Source organism: Drosophila persimilis, unplaced genomic scaffold, assembly GCF_003286085.1.
Source record: "Drosophila persimilis strain 14011-0111.01,24,50 unplaced genomic scaffold, DperRS2 tig00000002-arrow-pilon, whole genome shotgun sequence".
NCBI lineage: Eukaryota > Metazoa > Arthropoda > Insecta > Diptera > Drosophilidae > Drosophila > Drosophila persimilis.
Window position 1 is genome coordinate 14,366,608 of NW_020825289.1, and position 24,053 is coordinate 14,390,660.

A 24,053-nucleotide genomic window follows, 5' to 3' on the forward strand; every position below is an offset into this window, starting at 1 on the left:
CATTCGAATACGAAATACAAATTCTGAAGCGTAAACAGGTAAAACGTAACCGCCGCCGCATAAACAGCGCTAGCGTTAAGGCTGCCTCTGGCCAAAACCATTGGCAGCCGCTTTCAGCGTTGCGCAAAGTGCACCCATGGTCTGCACATATGTCCGTGCGTCAGTGGAATTATGTTGGGCTATGTTCACGCCTGAATGCAACAGACGCGGCGGGGGGAGAGGGCAGATTGCAGGCCGATACAGCCGACTGAAGCTCAGACCACGCTAGCAGCGAAAAAGGGTTGGAGCCTGCGGTCACGGGCGGCTTTTGTTTCAGGCAAGCCATGCATAAAATTTGGTCAGCAGACCAGAGCCACAGGATGAACTGAGAGGCGCGTGTTAGCAGCCTAAGCCCCCTCCCCGCCTCGGCGCAAACTGAATATGTACATGCATTATTTACGCTGCAGCGACAAGTCGATAAACCTGGTAAAAGGTTTCGTTTCAGTTTGTCTGTACAATAACGAAATGATCTGCGAGGCTTTGAATCAATTAATAATTGCTGCCATACAAATGTTGAGCCCCCAGCCAATAGATTTGACCAAATTATCTCTTTTAGGCAGATTAATCACCGAGAACTTGAACCTGAACATCGTGAATGGCAAACAAAAACTATGTTTAGAATACAGCAGAGGCGTTTTTGATTTGCTTTGACGCCCCCAAACGAAGGCAAGAATAACAACAGAACAACAGAAGTTCAATTGCCCTGGCATCCAAGCTGGAACCCGTTCGCCGGCCCAGCGGTCGTCATGTGGTCACGCTTTAAAAATATCGCACACATAACAAGAATATCATGGGCTTCCAATGCAAAAGCGAGCCACTTTTTGTTTAGGTCTGTGCGAAACCCGCTTAGGGGGCTTTGTGGCTGGTGTGGAGCGATGATACTGTCGCCAGCAGAGCAGAACGTACGAACGAACGAATGAATTGATGTGTAATAAAATATATCGTGGTAGCTGGGTAGCTGGCTAGCTGGCTAGCTGGTACAATATTTCACTATCGCCGCCGCTCCACTCAACGTGCTTTGCATGATAATCGCGACAACAGCAGACTGCATGGCTTTCGACTATGCTAATTAGTTATTTAAATTTAAATTGACAAGGGGTACAAACAGAAATCGAATTAAAACACAAAGTCATGGCCAACGGGCTGATAATTAGCTGTTTAAACAAGCCTGAGAACGGTCTGATCTTCAGTTGCCCGAACCTGGCAGCTTGTGTGGCATTTTTCGGGCCTTATGCAATGCGCTACTGCCACTCGCCTCCACAAATGGCTCACAAGTGTCTAACTGTCAAAGTCGTTCCGTAAACGATGCAGTGACAATAAACAGATGGGCACAGGTGTTGCTCCAAGTGCCTGTAATTGGGCAGTTAGGGCGAGGCTAATGGGTATGTGCCTTGCATATATCATAGGAGTAATCGGAATCTATTCGAATAGTATTTCGAGTGCCGAAGACTGAGGTGTTTGTTTGATTGTAAATGTTCATTAAATTGGTCGTAGAAAAGCAATACTAAAATATAGTGTCTTATCTTAAAAACATTGGTTTTTTTCGCTTCCGTTGCAAGAAGAGGTTTCGTTGCTTTATTTCGAATGGTATACAAAAGAGCTACCCCTATTCAAGTCAATCTGGCAGATCTTGTTTAATTTTTTGTGCAAACGATTCGTGCATCGATATTTCCAAAGTAGATGCTAATTAAAGTAACATGTTTTGAAGAAATCATAGCAAGATATCAGAATACCAATTCTGCTGCATTTTCGTTCGATTAAAATGTACAAGCTTTTTATTTGATTTTAATTTGAAATAAGGGAATCCGTTCTCATCGTGTGTTTACCGGGTTAAATGGATCCGAATTAACTTAAAAAATAAGGCTGGTCAGCGAGCAAAACATACTTAAATTGAAAGATTCAAAGAAATAGTTTCTAATTTACATATTTGGAGTGTTTCACTTACACTTACGGTAGATACATATATACTTATGTTTTACATAGGCTTTAATTTTTAGACATATACATACATCATACATCGTCGTATCGTTATTGAACGCATCAAATTAAATAATATCGTCGCTTATTCAATTGTCATTTCATTAGTCATTACTTTTCCTACTCGATTATCGATTACATTACCGCTTAGCAAACTAAATAAATGAGAAGCCATTCGAATTTTCATTAAACATTCTGTTTTGCAAAGCAACTCAAAAACGTTTCAAATATTCTTCATACGAGTAAAAGTAGTACAGTACGTATTAATATCTAAACTTTTGATTCATTTCCTTTTGTGAGGGATTTGGTTTAGGAATGTTTTGTTTCTTGTTTCTTGTTTCTGGTTTCTGGTTTCTGGTTTCTCGTTTTCTTGTTTCTTTTCATTAGTTTTAATTGCAATTTGGATTTGGATTACCTTTTTCAGGGGTTTTTTGTAGAAGAAGAAGCCTTGGGACAAGTATAAAAAATATCAACTTTTGCTTTCCATTTCCACATCCGCCAGAACATCTGCCCGATTCCTACGAGTATTTCCTATATGCCCTACTTCTCTCCTTCTCTCTCTGTCTAGCTGTCTTCTTGTAATTTCCTCAATTCTCATTCTTTCTCTTCTCCATTTGCTCTCAAAGACGGGTACAACAGGTACAACAACAACAATTAAACGCTACACTAAGTCCAGATTACAATTCCATCTACAGACTCAAGAACAGTGTTAGGAGTAGCGTCATGCAAGCAGATCCTGCTGTTGCTATCGATCCCGCTGCGTTCACTCCGAAGCCGGCCAGCGCCACATCCTTGCCGGGATTCGAGGACATATTCTCGGGCGCCTCGTGCGAGTTCACCTCGTTGCTCCCCGGCGAGTCGTGCAGTGTTTTCTCCAGGCTATCGGGACCCGAGTGCTTCTCCCCCATGTGCTTCACATGTACCAGTGGAGGCTCGTTTATGGGTGTCGGCTCGTTGGTGCTGGTGGTGGTGGCATGTGTTGTGGTCGAGGTGGAGGTAGTCGTTGTTGTTGTCGTTGTGGGCACAAGCGTGCCGTTTTCAATCCAGTAGACGGGGCTGAACTCCAGCTTCACCTCCTTCAAGTAGCTCTTGCGAACCTGTAATAAACGCAATGATTAGACCTTGACTAGAACTCCGCTGTAGGCCCTGATGACTTGCATCGGCGCTTATCTTCCGGGAAACACTCTCGTCACTGCCGTAGTAGAAGGCAAACAGTTTGGCAGTGTATGGTGCCTCCAGGGTCACATAGGTGCCACGCAGCGTCACATTGATGGCTGTTCCCGGCCACAACTTGGTCTGCACCGCCTTGTTCTCGAACCGTTTCTCGCTGGTCTTCAGGGCCCAGTTGATTTCCGCTGGGATAATGATATCCTTTTCGAATATTTTTGTGGGCAGTCCACGCGCCACACCGTCATGGGATCCCCAGTACTGAATATAGTCGAAGCTGTAGGTCATCACGGTCTCCACGGTGCTGTACTTATCGCCCAGATTCTCCAGTTTGCCAGTGGCTGCCGTTGGAAGAGGAAGGTTAGGTCACAGGCCACATCCCGAACGGAAACCAATAGTCTACTCACCCAGCTCGGTTAGGTTCTGTCGCAGGTCGGTGCGTATGCGGTCCAGTTTGATGTCCCGCAGCTCGTAGCGGAACGGCTCCGTCTCGATCAGCACTTCGCCATCGTCGTAGTACTTCTCGCGATCGTTCTCGATGACCATGATTTTGCCCAGACCCAGGGGATCGAGGCGACCCAGGTTGAAGTCTGCGCCCCAGTGGGTTGCGATGCCCTCCGAGTTCGGCTGATGCGTGGCCCGATGGCGGCCAATGAACGAGTCGTCTCCAATGCGAATGGCGCCCACTGGGACGCCAGCATCGAACTTGCGCCAGTGCTTCCAGCCGACCTTGCCCAGGTGCCCCTTGTTCATCAGGACGTCGAAGTTGTCGTACTTTCCGTGCTTGTAGTGGGCCGCCACGCACCTGTGGCGCTGCAGGATCTTCTCGGTGTGGCCGGAGGTGTGCACCCCGTCGATGGTCACCCGGCAAACATAGATCGGGTAATGCTCGTCCTCCGTGATGTACTTTCCGCCCTCGACGGCGAACGACAGCTGCGTGGCATCCTTCGGATCGTAGCTCTCCCAGACCAGGGTGCTCGAGGTGACCAGCTGGCCCAGCAGGGAGGAGGCGTTCTTGTGCGTGAGCACTGGGTGCACATTGGCCTCGGTGGGCGCCAGAATGTGGCCCAGGGCCAGGAGGCAACCAAACGTGATTACGCTACTGCTGGCGGCCATTCTGCTGATTGGACTTCGGTGCTGGTGGATCCTGACTTTCGTCATTCCAGTTTGTGCCCCAGTAAGGTGGAAAGCGATCTGAAAATGAAACAAAACAACTCCAAGAGATTATTCCCGTATCTTTTATCCATGCCATCGTCTGAAAAACAACTCCGGAAATTAACTGACAAAACTCTCTACCGAAAACTTGGCTTAGTGACTCTCGAGTGGGCCAGTCCCAGTCCCAGTCCCAGTCCCAGCACACTGACCAGCACACTCTGGCACTCCAGACGTGGCGGAAGTTCACATGGTCGCCTCTGGGGTCTCCTTCACACCACAACCTCCCGAAAGGGCAAACATTTGCCTAGGGCGTCCCATTAAAAGCTTAAAGGGGGATAAACAATCTGTTGTTTTTTGGGGCATGTGGGCGTGGCGTGTCTGCGTTTAACAACTTATATGCTTCATGTGTAAATTCGCTCGCCCCTACCTCTGTCCCCTGTCTACCGTCCCCAGTCATTAGAGGCTACAGTGTCGCCGCAACAGCAGGGGAGCGGAGCGCAGCGGAGGGGAGGGGAGGAGACTGGACTGGACTGGACATGCAGTACGTCTGCTCGTTGTCCCCATGGAGAGTATTCCCAATAAATTTGTCGCTGGTTTGCTCAACTTTCATGCTGACACATGGCGTATACGTAACTTTATTACTCCATGGCTGCGAGAGGGAGCGAAGGAGACTGCAGCGGAAGTGAATGGACGCCATGTTTATTCATTAGCAGCCATTGTGTCCAGGACAAGGACACACACAGGGACTACAGCTTGTCTCCGCCTTGTACATAGTTCCTTGTCTACTCGTGGCGTAACCTCAACCGTTTGACCCTAGGTGTCTGGTACACGCTGCTACTCCACCTGCACCTGCACCACCCACGCCCCGAAGCAGTGGCCAACGGTCTGTCTGTCTGCCGGTCTGTCGGCCTGTCTGCAACGGATGTAAGATGATAAGGTTACGTGCAACATCATTTGTTTGCCCTGACAAATGATGCGCTATTGTGATAGTGTTGCCAGGGCCAGGGCCAAAGCCACCGCACGGCACGGCACGGCACGGCACGGCACAGGGATGCCAAGCAACTTTCGAGTGTCAAGAGTTCAAGTGACACGAGTCGAAATTTAAATAATGCATGAGACAGCAAGCCAGCAAGTCAGCGGCAGGGAGGGCCGACGACTGGCTCTGAGTGATGGACGAAACCGCCCGCTTCCATTGACACTGAAGCACACACTTTGTGTAGGATAAAGGCTTATATTACGAGTGGTATTCCATTCTATTCCCATTTACATGTTTGCACTTCCCCCCGCCTCCGGCCCCCCTTTCGAAGCACTCCCCTGTGAGGCAGTGCAAACCTGCAACTTGAGGCACTTGCCGAAGAATGCTCGAGGCAGCCCATCGCCGGAAGCAGCTGTCATAAAAGCGGCTCCAAACTCGCGGAAGATTGACCTCTGGCGACCGCATTGTTGGCCTGTTTTTTGCGCATGCAATAAATATGCTAAAAATAGCCAACGCGAAGACCCGACCCGGCAAATTAAGCGAACCCAGCGGAGAAAATAATTTATTTCAGTTTTGCCCAGGCATCCTCGCACCCTCCGCGGTCCGCGCTTCACTCGCCTCTCTCCGCCACGCCCTAATTCAATTGAGCAGCACTGCAGTTGCAGTTGCAGTGCGGAAATCGCGCTTCAGGGTGGAGCTGAGAGCCACTGCCAGAGACGGCGACGGAGCCAGAGCCAGAGCCAGCGCCAGCGCTGGAGACGGTGAAAGTTCACGTGGCCTTTTATTAAATCAAATGCCCTGCAACTATGTTTTGCTGTTTTCGGGGTTTCAGTTTTGTGTGCAGGTTTAGCGGGGCATGGGGCATGCGGCATGGTGCGGTACAGGTCTGCGGGTGCTGCTCGAGGGACGGGATGGCGGCACTTTAATTGGATTTTATTGAACTCTGACTCTGACCCTCATGGTCACGATAGTTGCAACAAGTTGTTGTTGCTCAGGCATGTGCAACACGAGGTTGCACACACAATTGTTTCAGCTGCTAGTTCGCTATGAATTATCGCTGCTGTCGTCGCCATCGCCATCGCCATCGCCGTACCCAAACCATTCTCGTTCTCGTACTCATTCTCATTCTCATTATGAGGGCCCGACCCGCTCTTCAATCAAACCAATTTGGCTTCGTGCTTTATGGCTTTATGGCTTTATGGCTTTATGACTTTGACATTACAATGATCCGGCGTCCGGTGGGTTTCAGCACTTGATTTCTCACTTGCAAGCTGGTGCCAGAGTTCACTGCACTGGCGATTGCCATGCCAAGCCCTGAGGCGTTTTATTGTAAACAAAAATTAATTAGAAACCCATTAAAACTCTCAATGGCTGCAAACTTTTCCCCGGGAATGTCTGTGTACGTGATGCTGGCCCAAAATCCAAATCCGAATGGGCCCGGGGCATGGGATTTTAGCCAAAAATAACTGAAATAAAAGCCCAACTCGTTCTCAGATTTTCGAGTAATTGATGGCCCTGCCGGGGGAGTTCTGGGAGTTGGCTGAGGGCTGGTGGCGGGGGCTGTGAAATTCAATTACTATTTTCCATTTTCCATTGAAAAGAAGAAGTACAAGTTTCGATTTCCCTTGGATCCCAGGCAGTAAATCAGGGGGCTTTTGAATAGAACTCCAGTCCGTTACTCTGCCGAATAGGAGAGTAATTGCGCTGGGTTCATGGGTCAAAATCAATTGCATCGTCTTGGAGCAGAAAACAGGAGAGGATGGACCACCAATCAGTGGAATTGAATTGACCCCAGAGCCGCTGTGGTCAAGCGGATTCCTCCGCTAAGCCATTGATTGGGTAACTGCTTACCGCACCACTTACCAGCCGACAATCACTCCGTTTCACATCGATTAAGCAATTACCCACAAGTCGGAGATAGTTGCATATCACAGCAGTCATCTTATACAACTGATCAGCGCTCTTTCTCCGGTTTGCTCCAGTTCGAAAACTATTCGCAAATTGCATGCCTCGGCCTGTGGAAATATGCCCGAGTGTGTCCGCAGTCTTTGTCTTGGCATTTCCCATCAGCTGTGTCTCGTGTTTTTCAATTTTCCAGGCGACTTAATTGTTGGCTTGGATTGCGTGCGACTGGGCCAGAGGCCTGGTCTGGCCGGGCGGCATTTCCTCAATCATTGAGCGAATGACCAGCCATAACCAGTGATAGTTACGCCTTTCAATACTCATGTGGGCAGGTGGCGAGCTGATCTCAACCGTTCAGCTGGAGCTGGAAGCTGGGTCTCAATTGCAATTACACCTTCCGATGGCATCGCTTACCAGATTATTAATTTAGCAAACAACGCTGCCAACAGGGGACGCTCCTTCCCACGCCATCGATTGCAAGTGCAGTCTGCTCTCCTCTCCCCTCCTCTTGCCACTCGGTGTGGCAGCTCATCGGAGCTAAACGGAACCCAGCCAAGCAAAGCGGCCCAAGCACTGCGGCCGGTCGGAAAAAACCAAAGAAAAACTACAAAATCCAAGGGAAATTACTATGCTGGTGCTGTGGCTGGTGCAGGAACAGTTGTTAACTTAATTAGAGTGCCTCCAGCGCAAAGGTAACTGGGGATAAGCAGCCGCTGAGAACACGTGTTCCGGCGGATACTTTGGCTGATGTTTCGGTCCGTCTGTGAGTGCCAGGGAATCGAAAATTCCGAGCCAGCATCTCGATAGATCGAATGTTTTATGTGTACACATCATCTGCTGTTTGCACACTCCTCCTACCTGTCTCCCACCTGTCACACTCTTTTTTTGGTAACTGACCTCACGCCCAGTTCAGGCCATCCGGGGAGGTGTTTGGACAGCTGTGACAACAGATTTCGTATGCCCCTTTCGCACTCACCTGCCCCCCCACTGCCGACTGCAGACTGGTGGCTGCCCATTTGCATGTTGCATCAATTAGAGCGTCTGGAGGCGCCCCGCACAGGTTTACTGGCCACTGACACGTCGGCTGTTCAACCCCATTAAGTATTGTTGCAGACTGCACGAGGGGGGCACGTGACAATGGAGAGTCCCCCACTGCCCCACTGTCACCCGAACACCCAAGCATTTCCCCTGCACTCAATTAATTTAATGGATCAATCGATCGCCGGGGGGAACGGCGGCAGGGCGCTGAAGTCATTAAATGAACGAGCGGGGAAGGTGTTCTAAATGCCTCGTTGGCGGCATTCCATTAATTACCGCCACCTTGAAAGCTGGCGTGGAATACTGCCGACCAGCGTGAATAATCCACGACTGAGAATATCCTCGGTTACTCGTTACTCGTTACTCACTCGGCTACTAGTTACTTGGTTACTCGTTACTTTCTTAAACTGAAACTGAAATCGAATTTCAAGCCAGGTTTCGGTTCGATTTCTTTCAAAACTGGTTCCCTGGATCTCCTTCGCTTCGAAGCCAACCCAGTTTTCAATTAGTTTTTTAATAGATATCAAGTTTTTTTCATAGTTTTATGCTAATCGCAGACTCAACTCGTAAATTTCCCTTCCAGCCAGTCAAACGGCAGGAAAACCACGAGCATTTGGGCAACGTTTAATTAAATTGAAATTAGACAAACAAATGAGCTGCTAATTAATAAATTCGTAATGCCCAATAAATTTGTCATCAATTTTAATTCGGCCTCCGGTTCCGTTCCGCCGCTTCCCAAGGCAATTAGGCGTGGAAAAAACTTTATAAAAAATGAATCCAATGCATTCCGTGGATTTCGTAATTTATATTCATTTAAAAGGTATTTAAACAGCCCAAGATTCGTTGAAGTACTGCCAATGCACGAAATTGGGTATTCCGGTTGCCCTTTGTTCGATTTGGGGGCTAAGAATTCATTGAATTTGACAGCAAAACGTGTCCCAAACAGAAAGGGAAACGCCACTAGCCAAGGGCACGCACACAATGGGAAACGGAAACCCACCATCCACCATGCACCCTGCTATCATGCACTTGTTGTCGATGACGTTACGACCGGCTTTGAGGCTTTGAAAATATAATCTCGAGTGAAGTGTGAAGCTCTAAATGGGAGGGTTTAAGAGTGGATTGTGTGTTGTGCTGCACAAGACTTGAAGACTTGAAGAGTTCTCCGTGATTACACGGATGTCATATTGCAAATATCAACGAAAATCCAATTTACAGACATGCCATTTGAAACGTGACCGACTGCAAAGACGTTAAGCATTGCTCTGATCCCCCAATTTTACTTTAAAGATTGTTCCACATGGCTGTCGGGGCAGCATCGCTGAAGCCACTCGAGTGAAACAATCTGCTCAAGGCCAAGTTGGGGGAGAGTTGCCCCAAGTGCTGTTGAACCCCCTGCACTTGCAACATCTGACAATATTTCATTATAATTGCTTTTTAATTATGCACGAAAAGACGCGACGACCGTCACTAGATGGAAAAGCACTCAAAGCACTCTTGAACAGCAACTAATTGAATTCAATAATTTAATAAGAGATTTTCCCTACAGTCTCCCCCTCGACTGGGCGCACCGATCGCCGCGAACACATTGACCCCACTCGGGGATTGCGCAGTTTCCCCCCCGCCCCCTCCCCGACAATTGGTCATGGGCCGTTTGAGAGCAGGCCACATGTGTTCCAAGAGCACCGAGGGCTACGTCATCATCGGAGGCAGAAACAGAAACAGAAACAAAACCGGTCCTGCGGGGCGTTCTAGAAGGCAGCCACGTGCTAATCCCAAAATTGTTACCGCCAAAACAAGAGAGCCACGAACAACAACTAAACTTGAACTGGTTTTCGCTCAGGGGATACACAGAAGAGTCGAAGCGAAGCAGGCGAGACTCGACTCTGGGGGGAGACTCGACTGCCCTTCACAGGCCGATGCTCTGCAGAGTTCTCTAGAGCTCTAATGCCACATGGCGAATGTTTCAATTGAACAAGCTTGGGCAATAAATACGCCACAAAGCCGTGGCTTTTTTGTATCACAGAACGATATCCGAGAGTGCGAGAGTGCGAGCATCAAGGTGACTCCTCCAATCCCCACTGGCAGGCAGGCAGCCAGGGTTAATCGAATTTCCAGATTTATAACAAGACGACAAGATGTCGTCATTCCAGACACTGTCGCTCCGATACTCGCTACTCGGATACTTTTTGAGTCGCTTTCTCGCTCATTTGCATGCCTTAAGCCGTAAGCCGTAAGCCCAAAGCCGTAAGCAGGCATCGGGCATCAAAATCGCATCTGTCAGCATTAGAAGTTCATAGAAATATTGTACATGCGAGCAGTACACACATCGCAAATCATTTTGGGGCTTGGAAACGGAGACGAAAGAGTATAATTACGGCACACAATGTATCTGTATCTGTCGCTGTATCTGACACATTGTTGTGTGCTGTTCTTACGAATATAACTTGCGTGAGTGGGTGGGGGGGGGCTCTATTTTTATTCGAGTTTCAAACTGTTGGTAACACTGGCAGACGTCACGCCAGCGGCTGTCGCTGGCTGAGAAACCTTGTGGGACGCCGGCGCCTTTTGTTTTGTTCATCTATTAACGAGCTGCCGTTTATTTTGCAATTTAGATATTTAATTATTTAAATGGGCTTTGATACGGCACACATCAACGGAACGTGATGTGGATCCAGCACTGGGCCTCCTCTCAGCACTGGGGGTCTGGCCGGAGAGTTGCCAGCGAAATCGCTCTCCACATCTGGGGTACACGCTTGTTCGGAAGCCACAAGCCCTTGATGGTTTACGCTTTCTCGGATTACGCCCAAAGAAGAGCCCTCCACTGGTGGCGAGGAAGAAACAACTGCGATCGTAGCTGCGGTTGTGGCATAACTGTACGCTGCGGCCGAGATTGGAGTGTGGAGCATGGAGTGTGGAGCATGGAGACGCCTCAATGCCAGGGCTCTTCCATTAGCACCTCATTGACAGCCTTCGTGCCGAAGAGGCATCAAGTTACGCACTCGCTCGGCGGGGGGGGGGGGATCCAGAATGCACTTGGACGATGCGCTCCAGTGGGAGCCAGACCTGCCCGACTGCCACATCGCGTGCTGCACTCATTACGTAGTTTCTTTGCCTGTCCAGCCTCCCGTGCCCACAAGTGTTTGCTGAGCTCTCAACGATGACTCTTGACAGGCCATCAATATTCGTCGGACATCGCTCATACGCCCCGCCGACACGATGATGTCTGCTCGATGGACACAAGTTCCGTTTGTGGGCAAACATATCCCATACAAAATGGTTTCAAGGCGTTCCATTGTTGTCCAATTCAGACCCAAGGCTGAGCTGACAGTCCCACACCAAAACATATCACTCTCGAGCTCTCAGTTCTATTTGGAAACAGCATTCCATTGGCTCCACTACTCACATTCGTCATCGGATCCTTTTGGTCCCAATAAGCGACCCCCCCTCGCCCCTCGCCCCTTGCAGTAATTAACAGACAATTTGCATTGGGCCTCAGGCCCGCCCCATAACGACGACGACTCTTCGCTGTTTACGACCCTTTTGTTTACACATTATTTAGGTTTACTTAAGTCTCGAGTTTTGAGTCTTCAGTCTTGAGTTTTGAGCTGGCGAAGACCCAAGACAAGTGTCGTTTGTTTCCTCTTTTGGGGGGGGGGGGACTTTGTTTTCCTCTTGGGTTTCTCAATTTCCTACTTAAGCCCTTTAAATGTTCAATTTGTATGCTCCACTGGTCACCGAATGGGAGATTCGGGAATGAGTGGAGGCGGCAAGGCGGGAGGGGGCCGTGCAATTTGTTCTAATAGAAGAATCCATCTATGGCCGCTGCAGGCCAGAATTTGTGCTCTCAGTGTCACTTTCAATTTCTAGCAATTTAATTCGCGTTTGACGCTAGTTTAAAGCGTGTCTCTGCCTCTGCCACTGCCACTGCCTCTGTGGCTCGGGGGTTTATGGAGCATATCCGTCAAATGAGGTCAGATGCTATTAAAATGTTTCTGTGTGCCACGCAAATTCCAAAACAGTCATTTGGGTCCCCAGAACACGCCAATGAGTCAGGCTCCAGTCCTTCTGCTCTTCGAAGAATCTTCCAAGAAACTTCCCCAAGACCTTCCCCACTTACCCGATTACGAAATGAATGGAGAACTCTCCATTGAGGAGAACTGTGCCCCCAAACGGAGTTGTGCAATTATCAGACCTTTGCATGCAACCACCATTTGCAACAATGGCCGTCCGTGCAGCCAAAGTGGGGCACGATTAGCACAGATATGGAAACAATTGAAGTGGCAGCGTCATGCCGAGCAATGAACGGATATTAATGGGCGGCGGCAGGTGGCTGGTGTTCTGTTCTGGCATTCCTTCCAGCCACGCCCCACTGCCATTCCCCCGCTTGCAATTACAGAATGCCAGCCAGAGTAATTATATAATTGAGTCTGGCCACCGGAGAACAGCAGTTGCTGCTGCATTTCTAATTAAGGCTGCTCTGCCGTAATCGGCGATGATCTTCCAGATACGACTACGCAAGTAGGCGTATGTGGACGGGGAACAGGGAGCAGGGACAAAAAATGTATGTCAGACACTTGACATTAAACGAAATGCTCCGCGTTTGGCACCGGCATCGGCATCGGCATCGGCCATGGCTGATGACATCGTTTGACAACACTGACACGCATCCCATGGATGCCGGTTAGAGCAGAGCACCTAATGGCCTGTAACTGCTGCTCCGGCGGGGGAGTGTGGGTTGAGTGGGTTGGGGGTTCTTGGGAGCCCTCTGAGCAATGATATGGTGCGTTAAACGCGATAAGCGTCGTTCCAGGCACCGCCGCGGAGTGGGGGGGAGGAGCATCCGAGCACTTTGATTGTCTTTGAGTGGGTCAGAGCCCCAGTACCCCCCGGCGGACTGACGACTCCGCCTCTGGCCAGTGGCTTCTAGATGGAATATTGATTCTTTCTCCCCCCAAAAACTGGACTCTATTCGAGCAGTTGAGCCGTTCATTTGGACAACTGGCGAGTGTCGCCACATGGAAATTAATCGCAGACAGCAGCTGCCGCCCCAGGAGGACGCCTCCCCCTGGCAATTTGTTTGACCAATTTGAATTATTTTCGCACGAAACAAGCAGCAAAACAAATTGCAATAAACGAAAGCAATAAAAGCTGCGCTCACAACAAATGCACGAATAAATAAACAGCGCCAAAGGCAGACGCACAAAACATACAAATTTCGTACACGACAAAATGCAAATAAAATAAAATAAAAGCGAAAAAAAAATAAGCGAAGCATGGGAAAGGGAGAGAGAGAGAGTGGAGATGGTGGAGGATGGGTTGTGGGGGGGGAGGGCTCACCAAATCGCAGACAAGGTAAATAAAAGCAAACGAACCCCCACGACCCCCAGAGCCGCACAAACTGATCTCCCAGCTCGGATAAGTGTTCCCCAACAACAGAAAACACAGTGGCAACTCCCCTCCCCTCCCCCTCCCCCTTCCCCTTCCCCAAAGCCAAATCCAGAGCCAGAGACAGAGCCGCTGCTTGTAGTTCAAGGCGCGCCTGTGAACTGTGGGGAGAGGAGCCAAGCGGCGGAGTGGTACAGTGGAGTGTGCCTAAGAGCAACGCTGTTCGTCGGGCTGTGGCCACTCCACTGCCACTTTCTATGCCAACAAGTACAGAAACCTCCGTTTTCCATATGCATTGTAAATTGACAATGATTGCCCACAATTTGCTCAGCACCCGACCCGAGCAGGCGGACAAACAAGACGAAGACGCAGATGCAAATGCAAATGCAAAAGCAGATGCAGATACAGATAGACAGATACAGATATCCCAGTGGCAGATAGAGATGCATGCGCTGGGAACGCAGCTACTTTATGGGCATGTCTCCATCAGCCAGCCGACTTGTTTGCCACGGAGGCTGTCCCATAACTCAGGCCGCACTCGACGGAGGATCGCCAATCATCGCGGGAACTGGGCAGGCGGCTGTGCCTCTTCTCACTGAATTTATAAGCAGCCTCGATGATTTTTCAATTAAGATTGATGGTAATGAAGTCGTTTTAGAGGCCCATCCTCATCCTCATCCCGTCGTTGTCGTCGCTGTCGTCGCTGTCTAATTGACACACACCAAGCGTGACGCAAGCAGGAGTCCATCAATCCCAGATCTCAACTACTCCCGATAAGGAGCCGCAATGGGATGCCCCGAAATGGCGAATACTCATAAATGGTGCGAATGAGCAGGTGATTACGGAGCTCCACTGGAAAGCAAAGGCCTCCGAAAAGGAGTACAGTACAGTCCCTGATCTTTCCTGATCTATCTGGAGTGATCTGCTTATCATGTCGGCCCGTGCCGGGGGGTGGTGGTGGGGGCAAACAAGTTTCTCCGCTTACCAGTCGATCGTCGGTTGTGGCGATTCCGAAAGCCAATTCAACTAATCTGCAAGTGGACAAGAAAAGCATATTATTTACACTGGAAACCGATGGGAAACCGATGGGAAATCGGTGGGCTTATCTAACAGGCCAAACACTGAAACCCCATTAAAGATGAGGAGGAGGCCAGGGGTAAGACCAGGCCAGAGCTTACAGCCAAGAGCTCTGCACATGGTAATCTATCACTTGAGCCGACATTATCGACGCCAAATCTCACGAGCCTGATGCGATTACAGATTAGGCCACAACAAACACAACAAACAGATGGTTATGAAGTCTTATGTCTGCGGCAGTGGCAGCAGTGGCAGCAGTGGCCGTGGTAATACGCTTTACCGTTAGCCACGACTTGAGCCAGACTAATTGCAGCGTCTGTCCGTCTGTCCGTCTGTGTGGCAGCACATGTGGCACTTGGTCTTGGGCCTGGGCCTGGGACATGCTGCCAAGAGGTAAAATGAAACCAGTTTGCCGCTTGCTGCTTGCCGCTTGCCGCTTGCCCCTTGCTGCCTGCCGCTTGCTGCTTAGAGTCAACAAGCGTAATCTTCGGTGCACGTGGGGCATTCCGTAAAATCAGCTGCAACAAAGAAGCCGCCAAGAGGAAATTGAGGCTTACGCCAGAGAAAGGAAGGGACGGGGGGCAGTGGCAGTGCAATTGTGTGCTCGAGTGGCACGACGCATGCTTCTGGCTTGGACGGGAAGAGAGCAGAGACCCAGCCGTGGCCAAGAGCGAGGGGTCAGAACGCAACTAATTTGCGTAGTCCATCCCCTGCCCCGTCCATCCCCTGCCCTGCCCCGTCCATTCCATATCCACAAATGAATGACTTTGGCCATAAAACTGCAGGGACATCAAATGTGTTTGCTAATTAATTATGAAACCATGGATATTTTAATGGCCAGGCCATAAAATGCCATCATTTTGCAGGTAAACGATGGAATGCCATGAGAGCCGCCGGCCCCGCCCAGGCCATAGCCGTTTAAGGTGTGAAAAAGTTCATAGTTTTTGGGGTCAGCGGTGGCATCTGATCGACAGGACAGGCCGCCAAGCCGAGCCATAAGTGACGCACCCTAAAGCGGCCCCTATCGATGGGGAAATGATGGAAGCCAGCCCCTAGAGGCCGTTAATTGGCTTTGGGCCTGGCTCTAATTACAGATGCTGCCAGATACGCCCACGTGCAGATGCAGATGATTGTTTGGCGCCGCATACTTTTGGCCTGCACTGTTTGCCAGTGGAGGTTCCGCACAGAAAACAAACTCGGATAGACGGCATTTTAATTGGAGCTGGCATTCATTCGTGTGCACGGCTGTGTGTGCCTCGCACCACACCGCAACCCAATCCCAATCCCAGACGTAGTCCAATGTCCGGTGCCTGCAACAGACGCCTGCAAATGTGGCACACAGCAGTGATATTTATCTGTGCGAGGGAGTGGACATGTGACAACATTCTGCTGAGGCATGCAGAATGCCCCAGGGCAAGATAAGATGATTGCATCTCCTTTCGGCAGGCAATTCCATCAGAATTGTGGTTTCTGCTTACCAGCAATTCAATCAGTCCTCCCGCACTGTCCCCATAAATCAATAGCACTCAATTGCAGTGACCCAGTCCATTAGGCTGGAGCCGGGACCTGGCCACAACGCCACCGGACACGGAACGGGCCAGCCCTGGACGCGGGCCAGGCCACTTAGGGGGGGTCGGAGTCCCCTCCGTAGAGCAACAATTGGTAGCCAACCGCTTGGAAAATTTTGTACCCCGCCAGCCCGGCGACGCCATGGACGGCTCCTCCGTTGCATAGCAATTTCGAGGGAGTTATGTGACCTGTACATATATTTAATTTGCAGCAACAGCAAGTCCGAGGGACACTGGGGGGGACTCTGGCGGGGACTCTGGCGGGGATAGGGACACTACACAATGTCAAGTGGCAGGACAGGAGCGCAAACATGAGACATTTTCCGACATGACATGGCGCCAACACAAACAAGCGAAGGGTTGGGCGGGGAGGGGAGGTGAGGCCCTGTGGGGGAGGCTCCATTCAAACTGCGTAGAGCAGAGTCCGAATTTGGACTCCGGCCCGGTGTCTATTGATTTTCCATTGTGCCTGGACTGTCGTCAAAGCCAAGTGCTTTCGTTGATACCCTGTAAGGGCTGTGTGCGTTCTCCTTTTAGCTCTGCTTCTGCTTTTGCTTCTGCTTTGAAGATTGTTTTCGTTTGGGATCAGGAGTGAGGCGGAGGGAGGGCGTGTGGGTAGCTCTTATCAGCAGCTGACGGAACTCCAATCGTGGAGTCGTGGAGCATGGTTTCATAAATTCCCAACTGCAACCGTCTGCGGTCGTTCGGCGAAAATGCAATTCAGCGCTGACTGGGAGATGGGAAAGATGAAAGGGGCATGAGGCATGGTGCATGGGGCTTGGGGGAGTGGCAAGGGCTGGTCATATCGAATTCTCCTCAGCCTTGGGGCTCCTTAGCTGTTGTTGTTCTCGGATTGTGGGTGAGTTAAGACGCGACTGCGCCAGGTGGAGATTGAGTCTGAGCTTCAACGGGCAACAGCTGCGCACACACACTGAATGGAGGCGGGACAGGGGAGGACTGAGGGGGACTGGGGAGGACTGGGGAGGACTGAGGGGGACTGGGGAGGACTGGGGGCCTTTTGCTGTGCTCTGCTCCTTTGTATTTTTGAAATTTAGCGTAAACTTTTTTCTCCCCCGCCTTGCTGGCAGTGTGGAGCCCCGAAGGAAAGTAAAACCGTTTCCCTGCCGATGCTGGAAATAATGGTCATGGCCACTGTCAGGGCCCAGAGTTGAATGCGCCGTCAGGAGTGGAGCCAAAGGGTTTTAAGCTGTTCATCGGAGTTTAAAAAGGAAACTTGGGGATTCTCTGATCAGCGCACAGTAATCGCTTCCAGATTATCCCCTCTCCCCCCGCCCCCGCTCGGAGGTGGTGCAACAACAATTTCAAAGGCACGCAAAGCACTTCAGCAAAGGATTCCTAGCCCCCCTCCCGGGGGCAGGAAGTGTGAGAGTGTCGAGTATGTTAATGGCCAGAATGCAAACCATGCGACCCAAGCGACCTGGGATCAGAGTCCACGCTGGCGGCAGTTGGAGCGTGGGGTGGGGAGGGGGGGGTGCTTAGCCGCCCCCGAAGCGCAGCCAATAAGTCCAGCAACAATGAGGGCAATTCCAGGAGTTACACATCCACAAAAGGCACAAAGGGATGGATATGGGATGCATTGGAAACGGGACATTTATTTGCGGGGTGGTTTCTCTCGGTTTCTCGGTTACCAGCGCCGCAGGACACGCGCGGGCAGAGACAGAGCGGAGAGCGGAGAATTTCTCGACAAATAACAATTTCGAAAAGTGTGTGGAAATTAATTTTTATTTTATGGGCCCGTCCGCTACTCCTGTCCTCCTTCCCTCCTTTGTTTGTTTTTGTTTTTGTTTGTTTACAGAAACGTGAAATAATTGGTTGCGGGCGCCGCTCGGCGGGAGTACCGGTGCGCCGACACCAATATCAAGGATCTCGATAAGGATCCAGAAGGGACCACGGGTGGGGGAAGCGTGCGGTTTCCAAATTTCATGGCGAATGGCGCCTGCGGTGCTTTATTGCGGTTGTGGTTGCCGGGGGGGTGGGGGGATGGGTTGGGATTCGAAACTGTCACGACGGCGCGCGGCAGCCAGACGGCATAATAATCCATTTGTGGCACTTGCCGCAGAAACAGGAAAGCAATAAGCCAATTTCCCAGTGCCGGAAATGCAGATGAAATTTCCATGGAGCCAAAGGATAATATCACGATAACAATCCTCTCCCTTTGCTGCTATTCGAACGCCAGATCCCAATATTTTGACCGCCACTGTGGCAGCCGAAACGTTGCGAGCCGCGAGCACAAAACAAAACAGCGACGAACGGGCGAACACAACAGAGCAGCAGAGAGGCGGCAGAACAGCAGAGAAGCGGCAGAGAGGTGGCAGAGAGGCCGCAGCGCAGTAGATAGGCGGCAGAGCAGCAGAGAGGCAGCAGAGCAGCGGAGCAGCAGAGCAGCAGAGCGGCAGCAGAGCAGCAGAGAAGCCGCAGAGAGGCAGCAGAGCAGCAGGAGAAGCATAGGACAGAGGCGCAATAGAGAACGAAATAGAAAATAAATAACGAAATAACCGAATGCCAGCGCCAGAGCAAGAGCCAGCGCCAGCGCCAACCCCCTGTCTGCGGGATGTGCGATGCTGCGTCCCTTGCAGACCGAAAAATAGAAGCCAACATTTCTGCGAGTGGCAAAAAGCTAGGAACGGACGAAGGACGTGTAAATGCTGTAAGCGAGGCCAGACACTGCACAGAGCTGAACCAAACCACCCCTCTCCGCGCTCTGCCTTTCTCTCTCGCTCTATCTCTTTCCCTCCGCAAGGACAGCGACAGAGGACAATGCCACCAGGAGAAGCAGCTGCCGTTAGTTGGCTTGCAGGCATCTACTCTCCCATTGCCCATCCCCCATCTCTCAGTATTTTCCGTTCATCCTTTTTTTTGCGTACTTGTCTCGACGCGTCATCGTCATCCTCGTCTGAGGCTGAATCTCTGTTGGAGGAGAACACGCTCGTCCCATTCCAGTGCACTGCAGGCGCAGGATTGTGAGGACGAGAGAAGCACAAATCCCAGCAAACGTGATTCATTCACGGAATTCACTTATTCTGTTGGAATCACGTGCTGTTTGTCTGCCGCTCGCTCTAGCCCTGACACCGAGGTGGGTCATCTCCATGGCAGTGTTGGGAATCCAGAAATTAACCCTAATTATCCATCGTTCTGATGAACAGGGGGCTTGAAAGCCTAAGCCACTTCCGTTGTGTGACAAAAAGGGGAGTAAGCTAAAGTAAAGTAAAGTCTACAAAGCAATTACAGAATTCGACTGCATATATATGGCATCCCCGAGCAATCATCCTTCAATATCCATCAATCTAATCCAATCAAGATGCCACAGCTCAAGAGCAGCGCCATAAAAGGAGGCAAAGTCAGGCCCACTTTACATACTGGTGTGAGCACGGCGCACAGCAGTCAATGTGTGAGTCACGATCGTAGGGGCTCTCAAGGTCCCTTACACACCCGATACACTGACACACCGACACAGCGACACAGCGACACACTGCACACTGATAGAACACACATCTTCGATTTGATGACATCACAAGCCAGCCGCTGGCTCACTGCTCACTGCTCAGCGGCGGCCATCAGCCATCGGCCATCGGCGGTCGAAGAGAGTTTATGTTTGTGAAAAAATTTCAATTAAACTTAATTTATTCCGACAAGAGAGAGAGGGATGGGGATGAAGTGGCGGGGGTGCAGGCCAAGAGGAACACAACATTCTGCATATTGCAAAACTCGTGAGAAGTCAAGGAGGGAAGGAAAGAAGGACCCAAGTGTATCTTAGAGAGTCCAGTGAAATATTTCATTCTTTCTCAACCCTAGTCCTCCCAACCCCTACCCAACGACGCCAACCGAATTGACCTTTGACAACGGAGTTCACGACCCCACCATGCCTGATGTGTCCGTCAAACTGGAGCCACGCATCGATTTTTATTTTCGGCAGTGCGTTCCACCCGCTTGAAGGTCTTCCCTTCCCAGCGAACAAGGAACAGCAGGACTGCACATTGCGACTGGGGGAAGAGGGAGGCAGAGGCAGACCCAGTGTCGGAGTGGGCGTGGCAGCACAAACACAGCTAAAAGGACGCCAATCGGCGCCATTTAGAGGCCAACCTACCGCAATCTGAGACCCCACTGAGCGGCATCGGACTGTTTGCATACATCTGCCAGAGCGGGCCCGGCTGGCCGTGCGGCTATGTGGGCCATCGCGTGCTCGACAAGAGTTAATTGAGCAGCGAATAAAATTTCATAATCAACGAACGGCGGGCAATGGGAAGTTTACGATGTTCCCCCGGGTGGACGGACTCCTTTCTGGAGCCATAAAGAACTGACAACGGAATAGATGTTATGCGTGCCCGAGGATGACTCATCGCGCATCCCATAAGGCCTGCTCCCGAGTCCTGCGGCCTTCAGAAGGATTCGGGCCAGACCTTGTCTGAGCAGCGACATCAAAACGAATTAACTGCGGAACTTTTGTTCATATGTTTCCTTTCCTCAAGCTCTGCCTTCGTGAATGGTCCCCTTCCTGTGCAGACAACTCCGCCTCCGCCTCCGTCCTGTCCTGTCCCTGGCTTCCTGCTCCTTGAGCATTTGTTTGTTTTCGTGCGATTGTCCTTTGCCGCTGGCTCAGCTGTTGGCGTGCCACAAATAGGTTCCTGCCCCACCCGCTTCGCCAACTTCTGGCGGGGCTAACGAGCACAAGGCGACAGTCGAGCCAACAGCGACTTGGCGCCATTCTAATGCCACCCGCTTGGCTCTTACGTGAGGATGTAAATGGAAAATGTACATATATGTATGTATCCTCCCTGTCAAATGCAAGAAATACCAATGAATTGTGCACATAATATCATAAGGGTGATGGAATTCCATGCAGACCAAAGACACCAAAGACTGTACATTGTTCGCAATGCAATTCCGAGTTCAGAGGAAATAAAATGGTTAATAAATGTATGCCAGATGTTCTGTTAGTTCCCACTTGCCTTTGTACTTGTGTCATTGAGGTGATTGCGGTAATGAGGTGGGAGAAAGAAAATGTAATTCTTTCCGAGAGGAAAGACTGCCTCACCTCCAGGTTGCTCTACAGGGACCAGACCGCAGCACTTGACTTTTGACCAAGAACAACGAGAATCCCCTTCAAAAACCTTTCCTAACCTTTCCTTAAAACAAAAGCAAGAACCAAAAACGATAGGCGGAAAGGCCCAAAAGAAAAGGAATGAAGATAGCTACAGAAAGAGAGAGGCAAAGAGCAATCGCTAGGTAAATCAAAGAAATAAAACAAGTTCTGGCGCTGGTGCGCCGGCTGGCTCCCCTGGCGCCCCTGACTCCCCAAGCAGGAGCCAAGGAACAAAGGAACAACGAACGTAGATGCTTATCAAATATCAGCCTGAATTCTCCTTCAACTCAAATATCCGTGAGTCAGCGCCAAAGAAAAACCGATTTCCCAGTTCCCAGTTTCATCCCCGCAAAGGTGGCAGAAACGTAACCAAATTTTCAGTGCATTCAACTCGATTATCATCGAAAATCGATTCCCCCCAGCCTGAGGATAGGCACACGGAAGCACTTACGACTCTGTGGAGCTCGAGTTGGTGCTTGGAGTCAGAACCGGAGTCATAAATGCCAGGCCATGCAGGGCAACCCTCGGAACCCCCGCCACATGCTTATTAGGTCGAACGTGCCCTGTCACGAGACACCAGGAGCAGGAAAATTGCCCGTCCCGGGTTTCCGGCCTCCTCCTGGCCCAATAACAACGATTCCACTCGAGGCAACAGTTCCCTGGTTATTCGATGGCGCAATAAAAGCCTTTGATTATGTTGCCCCGTATTCCTTTGGGGGCACCGCACAGGACTCGCCTGCAGGAAGCAAAGCTTCGTGTTGTTGTTGTTGCCGCTGATGTTCAGTCTGCTGCTTGTCTGCCCTTTCATTATTTACAGCCTCCCCAAATAAAAACCCACAACATTTTGGGGCTGCCTCTGCAGTAAGTGAAGGGAGCGAGCGGAGGGGGGAACGAAACTTCGCAAACTCCGAATACTACTTGTACTGTCCCGACGCCTGGCTCCTTTGAAGATGTTGGAAGTTTAATTTATGTGAGTTTTAACTTTTCTACTGGCGCCAGAGCCAGCTCCAGCTGCAGCTCCAGCCTGGCTGGACTGCGGTTCTTAGCACACATTAAAAATTCATTATCACAGCCCCCCGCGCCCGTAACACGCCAGTTAAGAGCTTTACATACAAACAATACATATGTATTACATGGCATTTGGAGCAGATAATAGCAGGCTCCCCTTGCATAAAAATGAGGCCATGAACAATAGGAATATAGAAATTTCAGGCACAGGCACTCGTAATGGGAGAAACAGCCACCTTGTTGATGTTTGACCCAGTTCAAAAATCGGTACTTACCCGAAACAAAGTTTTCTGTGTACACCGTTAGTTCGAACTCGATTTACCCGTTGCTTTCGTTTGCAAAGTCCTAGAATCGAAAAACCATAATTAGAGGCAACAAATAAAACAAAATGCAAATTCTACAAACAAAATGCCCGATTGTATTGCCAAGAAATATTCACAGAAAATACGGGAAGAACGGTACTACAGCACCCGATTCATGGCCTTGGTTCGTCAACGTTCTAATTTAACACATACACATGCACACACGCACCACACACACACACGCTAGGCTCAGAACTGGTCAGCGAATGACGTCATCGTCAAGGATGCTGCGCGCATCCACGGCCACTATCACAGCAGCACTTTAGTCAAGCTACAACTCCGTTTTTTGTTTGGCAAATTTTAGCAAAAGTCACCATGCAAACAATACCAAGTGGAATAATACGCCGCAACGATTTTGAACTCCCGAATTATCCTATCCACTTTCTGTTCAATATTACTGCTGATGCGAACTTACTGAATAACACGCGTCTCAATTGGTTTGTTTTTTTTATTGATAACTTTGCAAATCAAGTGAAAACGCGCACGCACAACTTTTACCGTTTAGGGATAATATAACGCACAGGCTTTTAGCGAATTTTGTAGCTTCCGAAATTCGTTTATCCGCGACGCGCGCAGCAACCACTCGATTCAAAAAATAATTAAATGCGTTTGAAATCGACCGGTAATTCTTATCTTTATTTTGGTCAGCGGCCCTTCTTTCAAATCGCGCGCCTCGAAATGCCGGAAGAAAAAAGGTATGGGCAGCAGAGAAAACGGCACAGAAAATGCAACGCACGCAAGGCAAAATCAACCGTTTTGCAAAATATACCTTGAAGACAAAATCAAGGTTTATTGAGAGCGTTCGCCGAGGTAGGGATCCTATCAAACTTGCAATTTGCATTGGCTCTTTTTGCTTGTTATCCGTACCCCCCGTTAATAGACCATTCGAAATTGCGCTCTCCCGACTCATTTTTTCGTCGCAAGAGAGGAGCAGAAGAGAGCCGGTAATTCGACCAGCAAACCGGTTGCAGGATGCGAGTGTTGATTGGCGCTTATATACCCTATGTGTGTTTAAACTCGTATTGCTGTTAAGCGATTGTTTTTCAGAGGGAACGGTTTTTGATCTATCTATTTATCGTTGATACTCTTACAGCTATAAAAGTGAGAGACTAGAGTGCTGCTCCAGACTTTTGCTACTTTGGTAATAACTAAGCAACTTTATAAAATCCTATGTCCAGGGTAGCGTGGTTGTTTTTCTCTCTCTTTGTACCTCTCCTGACTAGATTCGTACTTTTTTCAGTTCTCTTTTACGATTCTCTCTCCCGCTCGCAACAACCGTGCATGTGAACACAAGG

The 24,053-nt window shown here is 49.9% G+C and overlaps 1 protein-coding gene across 2 annotated transcripts; it reads right to left on the reverse strand.

Moving 5' to 3' along the window:
- Positions 1-1,781: 1,781 nt before the first annotated feature.
- Positions 1,782-23,327, reverse strand: LOC6592537 (protein unzipped). 2 transcript variants are annotated; one of them, XM_026985798.1, is made up of 6 exons: positions 23,174-23,327; positions 22,672-22,741; positions 14,628-14,673; positions 3,591-4,377; positions 3,175-3,524; positions 1,782-3,113 (listed from the first exon to the last, which is right to left on the reverse strand). In XM_026985798.1, exons 4-6 carry the CDS (start codon positions 4,342-4,344, stop codon positions 2,706-2,708), a joined length of 1,512 nt encoding a protein of 503 aa, XP_026841599.1. In that variant the 5' UTR covers positions 4,345-4,377; positions 14,628-14,673; positions 22,672-22,741; positions 23,174-23,327; the 3' UTR covers positions 1,782-2,705. The 2 variants fall into 2 exon arrangements, with proteins under 2 accessions (XP_026841599.1, XP_002018312.2); XM_002018276.2 differs by lacking the exon at positions 14,628-14,673.
- Between the last annotated feature and the right edge of the window lie 726 nt (positions 23,328-24,053).

Excerpts from the sequence above, each read along its gene's own strand:
- LOC6592537 (XM_002018276.2), bottom strand. The coding sequence starts at position 4,344 with ATGACGAAAGTCAGGATCCACCAGCACCGAAGTCCAATCAGCAGAATG. Across the intron at positions 3,525-3,590 it reads ACAGAACCTAACCGAGCTGG|CCACTGGCAAACTGGAGAAT; the intron begins GTGAGTAGACTA and ends TTCCAACGGCAG. Across the intron at positions 3,114-3,174 it reads CCCGGAAGATAAGCGCCGAT|GTTCGCAAGAGCTACTTGAA; the intron begins GCAAGTCATCAG and ends CGTTTATTACAG.